Here is a 10,653-nt window from a genome sequence, read left to right as displayed (position 1 = left end):
GGTCCTGAATGAAGGCCAAGCCTTTCATTTTACCTGAGAAGATAATAAGAGAAGGGCAAAAAGGAGTTTTTAATAATGTATGAATGAACGTAAAAAAGACTTCCGATATCCATAAATGTGCTTTAATCATGCAGTAATGACACGGTGGCACGCGGTGGAGAAATCTTTTAAAATGTGGAAAATACCTATTTATCTTGTGTCACTTACATTGAAGGTGCACAAGTAGAGACACACACACACACACACACACACACACAGACTTTACTCTGCCAATAATGCTCAAGGTTTTTATATTACAGACTGGAATGTGTTTCCATTTGAGAACTTTACTCATCATGATAGTCACTGACTTCTGCATTGTGTGTCTATGCCATTTTGAACTGATTACATTTACCAACTTCTCCATTGTGTGAGTGTCCTGCTACCTTCATTACATGTCCTTTTCAATTGGAATGTCATAATCCTGTCACGAGGGGTGGGCAGCCATAGGTTGCCCACGTCCCAGCATGCATTGTGTAACTTGTCTTGCTCATGTAATAAAAAGGCTGCACTCAAAGGTGAGCGTGGGAGTCGGTTGGAGTTGGTTGGAGATTGCTCCCCTCGCAGCAACTAAAACTCCTTTGAGTCCTGTCTTCTTTTGAACAGCTGGAGAGGGTAGCGTGCTTAGCTTAGTGGGGAAGCTGAGGTTTAAACTTCCACGCACGCACGCACGCACGCACGCACCCGGAATGAAACTGAGGCTGTGCAGTGTAGAGATCAACACAGACTAAGTAGATTTATTAGGAATAATATTAATGACATTACCTGTGAGAAAGCCGATTTCTCACCTTTACCATAATATATTTTAGTGTTTACTCCCTGTCCTTAGAGTTTAAATCAAGTAAATTTATTCTTAAATTAATGGTTTCAACCCACATTTTAATTTTTTTCCTTTTATTTTTGACTGAATAAGTCAACTAAAAAAGGAAGTGGAGAAAGAGAGATTAAAAGTTGTGAATAAATGTACTAAAAGGTCTGTTGGGACACTTGGAATCTTACCATCATCTGGCTTCTTGACAAATGTGACTCCTTGCTCTTCAAACAGTTTGCAGGCTGCATAGACGTCAGGAACGGCGATTCCAATGTGTCCTGCAAACGCGTCACAAAGGAGAGGACTGTTCACTTTACATCCACACTCCAGTTTGCTCTAGTGAGCCTTCAACCAGATAGCATGTAAAAAGGTGGCGCACAACAGTGAAAAGAAAATAAGATATTTGTAAAAACTGATAGCTAATTAAGGGTGTCAAAAATTTGAATTTTGAATTAAAAAATGGAATCGTCAATACTCCAAAAAAAAGCCAGTTTGCTAGCTCTGCTCTGTGCGTGTGCCCTATTCCTCCACGTAGTTATCTGAGTGCTATATGTTCAACTGTTTGAACATTTAAGTGTCTTATCAAACTATTTCCAGAGAAGACTATGGACATGGCGGTCTGCTGAATGTCCTCTCCTGTGAAGAAGATGGACGTTACCAAAGAGAAACTAGACGGCAGCTTATACTGCTTAAGATTCCAATTAACTGAAGATATAAGTTATTGTTAAATTACGTTGTTAATACATGTTCTAAATTTGGCAACGTAGTGTGGTACATTGCAGACAAAGGTCAGATATATATTGCATACAAGTCTAGTCTATGAATGGCAAAGCAACCTGTGCTTTAAAAACAATAAAGGTAAAACTCGAGAATCGAACCGTGATCTCAGAATCCAAAATGGAATGGACAGATCAGTTAAACTACTAAACCAAGAAGGTGTTTAGTAATATGACCGGGTGTCATACATTTCACTTTCCTTTTCAAAAGTAATCCTACTGGTCTTTCCTGTCTGTGTGTAGAACAGGGAGGCGGTCTTACCGAAGCCACGTGGATCGGAGTTCCCATTGTGATAAGACTGGCTCTCATCAGCCTCAGAGCCCCAGTTACTGGAGGACAGGAGGAGTACAAGAGAATCGCAGGTAAGAGAGAAAATGAAAAGAGGAAGAAAAAGGAAAAGAGAAAGGCACACATTGGAGAGCCTTACTGCGTCAGCTCAATGGTGGCTCTTCTGGAGAAAGTCCAGGCCGTCTTTTCCTTCACGTCTGCAGGAATCTCCTTCTTGTCCTCGTAGCCCAAGAAGAAGAGAGAGAACCGCATGGGGGGGAAGTCAAACTTTTGCAGAAGCCTGGAGAGAAAACGCCCCATTAGTCACCAAGTCCGGTTCTCAACAACCCACAGACACACACTCAGCCAAAAACAGCTCACAACATGTTCAGGATTCATTGGGTCAATTTTTGGGAATAATTTCAATAATAATAACAACATGAAAATAAAAATGAGTTGAAGTGAACACGAACACACTAGTACTCACGTCATGCCGAGGATTCTGGTGTAAAAATCCAAGGATTTAACTGGGTCTTTAACCCGCAGCATGGTCTGCTGCATCATGAAATCCTACAACACAGAAACACAGAGCTTTAAGTATACACATTTTATATATATATGTACATATATACAGTATATAAATAAACACCACTGAGAGACTATGTCTCAATCCCAAAGATAACAGGGAATTTAATTTGCCCCCTTTTTTGTTACACGTTAAATGTGAAAAACATTAAAGTGCAATTCATAATGGCCATGATGAAGATAAAATACGCTAAAAAAGAATAAACACATAAAAGAATACAGTTACAGTGTATGTGCAGCTGTAGAGTAGCTGGTTCTCATGATTTATGTTGTGAAAATGTGCTTTTCCTTTTAATGAATCAAGAAAAGGAGAAACGGAAGAAAAACAGTGTTTATTTTGAAGGTTCACTGTTTGACCATCAGTCTTAAGTCTCCAGCAGGAGGTCATGGACTGAGGTGACATACGTTTGAACCACTGATGTGCAATACCAATTCAACCAAGCTGGATAAGTTATACCCATGCCAGATGTGACAGATAGTCTAGCTAGCTGTCTGGATTTACCCTGCAGAGATCTGAGGACCAGGTAACCATAGTCCTCTGATTGGACAGATAGTCTAGCTAGCTGTCTGGATTTACCCTGCAGAGATCTGAGGACCAGGTAACCATAGTCCTCAGATTGGACAGATAGTCTAGCTAGCTGTCTGGATTTACCCTGCAGAGATCTGAGGACCAGGTAACCATAGTCCTCAGAAATAAGCCACAGGTTAGAACACCAACACAAAGAAAGAAGAAGGGGACGGGACGAAGTGGTACGTCGATGATATAGACTAAAATTTCTTTAAAATGGAGAGAACAGTAGGAAATGAGGAACAACAACTTTCCCAGCTCACAGCATGAATTTGGATGTGTTGCACCACAGTGGGTCAGTGAGGAGCCCAGTACCAACCCCAAGAGGGTACTCAGAAACCCAGTGAGGCCATCCATCAGCCAATACAGAACCAGCAACAACAAATCAGTAATACACAATTACAAAAGCTTGCATGTTAGCCAGTGGTAAGGCTGGTGTTCCTGTTCCTGATTCCCCTTCAGGACACATGTGCATGATAACTACAGACACTGAATATTCATACAATTGTATTTATTATGAGTAACAAAGTTTTCAACTTGTTCCTAGCCCTTTTGAGTATGAACAATATTATTATTTTTTTCATTACTTACAGATACTATGCTGTGTTCTTTTTAACATGCTTGTGTGTGTGTGTGTGTGTTTCAGAGAAGCCCTCTGTTGGCTGTGTCTGGATTCCAGAAGACTACCAAAACTAATTTGCACCCTGGTTTGGCACTCACTCTTGACGAGGGATTTCAGCCAAACCCTGCCTCTGTGCACCGACCCACGATCGCCAAATCAGTCAATATTACCACACTGAAGAGATCAGGCCTACATGGACGAGTTACAAATCTAAATCAAATCCTAATTGTATACGCAAAAACGTACCCCGACAGTGATGAGGTCCTACGATTCCTCCTGCAGGGTCCATTTCACTACTTCCATGCATAAGCAAATGGGGATTTTAACGATTGTTGCATGTAAACTGAAGACATGGTTCGGAGCCCTGCATGAGCTCACGCGCCCAGGGGGGGCTCAGACGTTTGGACTGGTGACATGCACTCTTTGTATACAGTGAGTCTGTTGTGAAGAGGGCTGCACGATATGAGGAAAATATATAACTGTGATTATTTAACTGATATTGCGATTGAAATATGATTCACAATATTGAAGAGAATTATCACGTTTGTTTCATTATTCTCATTTTCATTGACTAATATTAAATCTTATAAAATGTAAATGATTACAGTGTGATCGATAGGCCGGGATGTCTCTGCAGCACCACAGTACTTCATATTTTGCCATTAAACAAATACTTGCCCCCCCAACTTGCATCTACTGATGCAAGAAGTACAGCGTAATGGTTTCTCCAGTTAACTACGTCCACATGTTCAGTCACCGTGCAGCTCCAGTCGTTCCTTCTGGCAGAGCTGATGCAGCGCATCTAGCCATATTCTGGCGATATGGTTATGTGGGTAACTCAAAGCAAACAAACTGCTAAAAAGTGGACCATGCTGCATGCATGGGAGGTTATACAGGACTAGAGTCTCTTTTCTTTCTCAGGTCAAACTCTAACAAATGTGGTCTGTGGTTGTGCTGAAGATGCCAGAGCTCACACTGCAAATGGAAACACATTTTAGAAAGGATTGGGATGGAAGGGATGCCAGCCGGTGCAGATGTTTCAATACAATGCTACAAATTAATAAATTAACTTTTTTTTTAACAAGAGCTTGTAAATCACAGGGCCTCTCCAGTGTCCTGTTGATTTGGGACATATTAATACTGAGCTGTACCTGACTGCTTATATTCTTGGGTAACGTTATTAAATGCTGTCTACATAACTGTTCTAAGGGAAAGAATACATGCGGAACAGGTGGATAGACGTTGAATGGCTGGCAGTCAGTATGGTTATGAAACAATATGTATGATCTTCAACTTGTGGATACAAGATATGTCTAGCACGTTATGCTTGCAACACAGCCCACATGAACCAACCCAGTCCCGCCAGCTCTTTCCATTCTGGTCTGGCCTCGCCTACATCCCGACGTTCCTGGGACTACGGGCAGTTCTTGCCTTACGAACACGGCTTCTTGTGCGCATGCCTTAATAAATACGTCTGAGCTTTGACACAAAGTTTGGAGTTTCTTACTACGCAAGAACTTACGGCTGTAAGTTAACACTAGCTAGCTTAAAACACCCTGTGATAAACCCTCCCTTAGCTATTTAACGTGAGGACGTCGCTACAACACTTGCCGTAAACCTGTCCGATAATGGACGCAGCGCATATAGCAGGTTAACCGGTTTGGGAGTCGATGGTCCGGCGGTTGGCGGGGACTGGTTTACGTCTAGTTCAACTTGAAGAGGGACGGCGACCATCTTACCTTAGTAACCGGGTCTCCATCTTTACAAGCGGACGCCGCTGCCTCGTCTGACAGACCTTTGTCGCTCATTTTGGCTAACCGACTGCAAAGGTGGACCGCAGCTCAGCGGGGCGGACTGACAGGGGAGTGGGACGGGAATCAGCCGGACTCATTTCAACATAAACACTTTCCGGTACTGGCTTTCAAAATAAAAGTCCCATTGACGACGACAATTGGAATGTGCTGATCACCGGACAGCACTGATGGGACGTTGACATTTCTTAAGAAAGGGTTACCCCCTTTATAAGTAAAAGACTGATTTAATATTGCATATAGAATGGCCAACAAAACAAAACCAAATCATAGTATATTTTATAAAGTGTTTTGATGGGGATCTTTAGAAGACAAAACTGTTGCACGGTGTTAGGATGTGTGTTCTAAAACCCCGACCCTAAATTAATGGTTGTGCACTGTGGCATGCATCAGTATATATAACTTTGTTTTTTCATTTAGTTGCTTGTATGATGAGCACTTGCACTCATAGTTAAGTGCAAGTAGCATCACTTTTTTTTTTTTTTAAATGAAGACCGGAAGTGTCTGTAGTCATCTGTCGGACTATGGAACTATAGACTGTTTATATATATATATATATATATATATATATATATATATATATATATATATATATATATATATATATATATATTTTATTTAATATTAACGGTCTATGTATGGAACTAAGGAAGCTTGCTGTAGAATCATAGACAGTCTACGTGTAGAATGCATAATGTGTCATTAATTACCTTTCTCACTCCATATAGTTACCAGTTTAACAGGTAAACCCATAAAAAGTATTCCAACATAATAACAGTGTAATCAGTCTTATGATCTCATTATGCTCAGTTCAGCATAACACTGCATTCCAGCATTGTAGTTTGGTGATAGTGACCAATGGTAACTATTTTAATCCACTACTAAATTCACATAATAGCCTAAATTTGTTAAGTATAATACTCCCTTACTTAATTTCTTTTACTTCCTCTTACACCGGTGTCCTCCTACCAACTCAACAGGCCAGGGCTTCCCTGGTTTACCATCTCCACCCTTATTGTTCTAGGATCAAAAACAACACAGGGCAGTTTGCCATGGAAATTGCTTTATTATAGACAAGTTGTAGAGTTCTTTAACGGGAGAATAGTGACAGAAGATTACATTACTGACTATAAGACATGAACAATTCCTCACAGCTTGACGTCATTTGGCTTTGGGTGATCTGAGAAGTTTATATTAAGATCATGAGCCACACTCCGTAACCGGTCATACAGAAAGAAGGGCTGATAAAGCTGGGTGAAAACTACTCCGGCTACAAGCCTGAGTACCTGCAGAGTTCCTGAGACAGTTTGGCTGCAAGAGATGGGACGGTTGGCAGGCAAAGACTCTTCTCCAGACAGCAGGGGATGGTATGCTTCTCAGGAATTTCTTTAACCAGTATTGTATGTCTTTAACTCTTTCCAGATTTCAAAAAGATTAAAATAAACTAAATCTGAATGTTTGTCTTGTCAGTGTTAAATAGGGAGTTATAAAAAAATATCAGTTCTGAAAAGATAAGAAACATTTAATATTTGCCTGGTGTCTGGTGGTTCTTCCCATTCCAATACAAACCACTGCAGGACAGGTAGTGTTCTTCTGACGTGGGTTAGAGAGTAATCAACCATGTAAGAGGGAAAAGGCCCAACAACCATTTTTTTTTATCATAACGGAATTCTAAAAGTAAACAGTTTCTCTCACCTCCACTTTCTTCCAGATGCATTATAACAATGTTAACATATGTTGAAAGGAAAACCAAAATATTCCCATCCTAAATACCACAGTCCAGCCACCTCATATCCCCGTTAAACTACACACTAAAAAGAGATCAGGTATACAGGTGAGAGACAGGAAAGCCCTTTCCACCACTGTGTCCATGTTGGTGCTCCAGCAGAGCAGGGGTTTAGTAGCTGCGTCCAAACAGGGTGTAGTACTGGGCCGGCTCCTTGCCGCTGACACACATCTGACCAGGCTGCAGCGTCTTCAGGGGTGAGAACGGGATACAGAGGCTCTTGGCTCCCATGGATGGAGCTCCAGGCTCCAGGTCCTGGTCCCTACAGGACAACCAAGCACAAATTGTCTTTAATGGTTGAATGGTTAAGCCCTCAAAGCAAAATGAGAGGAAAATGGCCAGAATAACTAGTATTAACATCTTGTATTTTCCCCGAAAACATATGTAAATGAAACAAATGATACTTACAAATAACCCTGACTGAAAATCCTAAATACATGCATTTGAAATGAGTCCATAGAACAGCAAAACGTTAATTGTTTTCTAGTCCAGCGACTGCATAATGTGACTCAGTGCTTCCTGCATATGTATATTTAATGGATTCACATCATCTGCACAGATAATGATGCAGGCAACGTGGTTGAGCAAAGCATCAACGATCGTGTCAGACATTGACTGGACCACAATCAAACACATGATAATCTGTAGTAGTGGTCCTTGTTTTATGGTTTGTCGGTTTTGCTGATGGATTTGTGCGTTTTATTTGTGTATATGCTTGTTTTCTCTGTGCATGTGAATCTGTATGATTTCTTTTAATGCCATCAACCTGCCAGGGACGGCAGATCAAAATGTGCCTGTATGACTAAATCCAGCACATTTCCATGCTGGATTACAAGTCCTCATGTGACTTAATGTGTATTTCCCCTTCGTACATGAAATACAAAAACATGTTTGACATACTTGGCAGTGGTTTTCTTGATCCAATCCTCGCACTTAATTCCCCCACAGAATGGGATCTGGACAATCTATCAAGTAAGGTACATGTATTATCAAATATTTACTCAAGTGAGGACACAATGAAAGGTGTTGTGCTGCATGTGGTTTGTGTTTCTCACCTTGCCCTGGTCCAACTCTTTCTGGAACTGTTCCATCGTGTCCGCAGGCACCATGTTTCTCTTCAGGTCATCTGAAGCTCTGACAAACACACAAAACACAACTTAACCGTTTTCCTTTATATCTATGTTCACCATCTAATCATCTCTTAATTCTTTCCGTAATGCAGTGTTTTCATTTAACGCTGGATCGTTCAGCCTGTGTACATCATTTTTAACACGTTTCCCTCAGCAGGTTGACAGACAGGATCATTTTAACCCAGCAATAACAGATTCTTGGGGCCACCTGGTTGCAGCGGAAACAAGTTGTGAACACATCATTGACATATCATCACATATAAAAGGATATGGCTAACATCTTAGCAAACGGTTGCTTCTTTACGCATCCAGCAGCAATATACAGCTCTGAAGCTGTATAATCCATTGGGAGCTGCAGATTCAAGTGATAATTCTCTATGCGCAACCAATTTTACATTACAAAAAATATAAATTATAGCCACTTCAATTTACAGCTACATGAAAAACAATAATAGATTAAGTTTAATATGGCATGTGTTACGTGTTTTGTGCCGACAGCTAGTGATCAGCAGAAAAATGTCTGTCAATGTACATTATGTCATACATATAAGTGTATTTTATTATAGTAAAACATATTTCTAACTATCTGCTACATGTCTGGCTTCATACGTGCGGGTAAAGGTCCAACGAACAAGAGAGGGTCAGTAGACTGTGTGTCGCCTCTGAAACAGAAGCTTTTCACATGGCGTTAAAATCCTTTGAGTGCGATTTTGAGCAGTTGAGACAGATTTCACTGCAGGGCCAGCCACAGAGAGTGCAAGTCTGACCCTGCTGCATCTTACTTCTTGAACAGAGAGTTCTGGATGTCCTCCAACATGGTGACCAGCTTCTTCTCCACCTCAGCTTCTGGAATTGTCAACTTCGCGCCCGAGTCTCTCCTCACAGCGACACACTGACTCTGCTTCATATCTTTAGGACCCACTTCTAGACGGATAGGAACTCCCTGGACGAGAGACAGGCAAACACAGATAGAAACAAGAATGAAAAAGAGAAACGCACACCATCATCATGCCTTTACAGAACATATGACTGTTTTATCTTCTTGTTTTATTAGTTCTTATTGTTGAATTTTTGCATTCAAGTAAAGAACTTCATTAACTACCACTACTACTATCCATGTTGCCATACTATTTCATACCTTGAGTTCCCAGTGGTTAAACTTCCACCCTGGGGAGTAGTTGTCTCGGAGGTCAGTCTTCACCCTGACGCCAGCATCCAGCAGCCTGCTCATGTATTTAGAGCACTGGGTCAACACTGCCTCTTTCTCCTGCTCTGGCAGGGTGGCAGTGATCCCACATGGGATGACGACAACCTGGGGAAAAGATTCATATAGTGCCATATTCTTTTTTTCTCTGTATGTATCAGTTTATGATGGGTCAGTGGGTCACACACTCTGGGGTTTGCTCTTCATCTACTCTTTCAGTCATAAAATATAAGAAGGGGATAAAAAGCAGGTGTTTTGGGCTAAATGGGTATGTCCTTACACATTTGTCAGTCAACTTTAACAAAGTATATCTACCATATTTCCATGTCTCTGTGTGAGAATTTGAGTGTCTACCTGCAGACAGGCCACCCTGGGAGGCAGGACGAGTCCCATGTTGTCTCCATGGACCATGGTGAGGACACCAATGGTCCTGGTTGTGATTCCCCAAGAGTTCTGGAAGGCCAGCTGTTTCTCACCCGGCCTCTTCGGATCCTCAAACGTGATCTCAAACATCTTGGCGAAGTTCTGACCAAGATGGTGAGATGTTGCACCCTGAGGAGGCGCAATGCAAAAGGAAAAATGACTTCATGTTGTTGTTTTTTTTCCATTGCAATTACTTTCTTCGTAAACATCAACCCACATGAATCATTGTCTGTTTCTCTGCAGCTTCAGTGATGAATGAAGTGAACCGACATACTACAGTACCTGAATGGCTCGTCCACTGGCAGAGATGAATGCCTCTACTGTAGTGGTGTAATCTCCTCCTGCAAACTTCTCCTTCTCCGTCTTCCTCCCCTTCACCACAGGGATCGCCATCAGCTCTTCATACACCCTGGCGTACAGATCCAGAATCTGAAGCACCTACAAACACACATGTGAAGCACACAAAGACTTACCGAAATATAAAGTGCAGCATAGTTTAAACAATAACACAATTTGTACCATAAAATCAACACTTTTTACTCTGATATTTTTATTGAAGTTCAATCACAAACACAGAAACGCTCATACAATGCATGCAAGAAAAAAATCCTTCAATATAACTGAAGACTC

General features: G+C 41.2%; 2 protein-coding genes across 4 annotated transcripts in view; both read right to left on the bottom strand.

The window, feature by feature from the left end:
- Window positions 1-5,579, bottom strand: part of LOC117947901 (C-type mannose receptor 2-like) — a 10,858-nt gene extending 5,279 nt beyond the window's left edge. Inside the window, exons 1-6 of the mRNA XM_034877264.1 lie at window positions 5,409-5,579; window positions 2,382-2,464; window positions 2,055-2,195; window positions 1,889-1,956; window positions 1,039-1,128; window positions 1-33 (exon numbers count right to left, since the gene is read on the bottom strand). Coding sequence (XP_034733155.1) covers window positions 1-33; window positions 1,039-1,128; window positions 1,889-1,956; window positions 2,055-2,195; window positions 2,382-2,464; window positions 5,409-5,477 — 484 coding nt within the window. The 5' untranslated portion in view covers window positions 5,478-5,579. The remainder of the gene's footprint in view (window positions 34-1,038; window positions 1,129-1,888; window positions 1,957-2,054; window positions 2,196-2,381; window positions 2,465-5,408) is intronic.
- The window catches only part of eprs1 (glutamyl-prolyl-tRNA synthetase 1), a 38,432-nt gene that overhangs the window by 8,616 nt on the left and 19,163 nt on the right, over window positions 1-10,653 (bottom strand). For 2 of the 3 annotated variants that reach the window (XM_034873036.1, XM_034873154.1), the window contains 7 exons: window positions 10,306-10,461; window positions 9,955-10,152; window positions 9,535-9,708; window positions 9,179-9,339; window positions 8,322-8,400; window positions 8,167-8,231; window positions 6,527-7,528 (listed from right to left, as the gene is read on the bottom strand). In XM_034873036.1, coding sequence (XP_034728927.1) covers window positions 7,378-7,528; window positions 8,167-8,231; window positions 8,322-8,400; window positions 9,179-9,339; window positions 9,535-9,708; window positions 9,955-10,152; window positions 10,306-10,461 — 984 coding nt within the window. In that variant the 3' untranslated portion in view covers window positions 6,527-7,377. Of the gene's footprint in view, window positions 1-6,526; window positions 7,529-8,166; window positions 8,232-8,321; window positions 8,401-9,178; window positions 9,340-9,534; window positions 9,709-9,954; window positions 10,153-10,305; window positions 10,462-10,653 lie in introns of those variants that run through there. The other variant, XR_004656826.1, reaches the window with a different exon arrangement.

This window comes from Etheostoma cragini, chromosome 1, assembly GCF_013103735.1.
Source record: "Etheostoma cragini isolate CJK2018 chromosome 1, CSU_Ecrag_1.0, whole genome shotgun sequence".
Classification (NCBI taxonomy): Eukaryota; Metazoa; Chordata; class Actinopteri; order Perciformes; family Percidae; genus Etheostoma; species Etheostoma cragini.
Note: the sequence above shows the minus strand (reverse complement) of the source record. Positions and strands in the feature narration are given on the sequence as shown.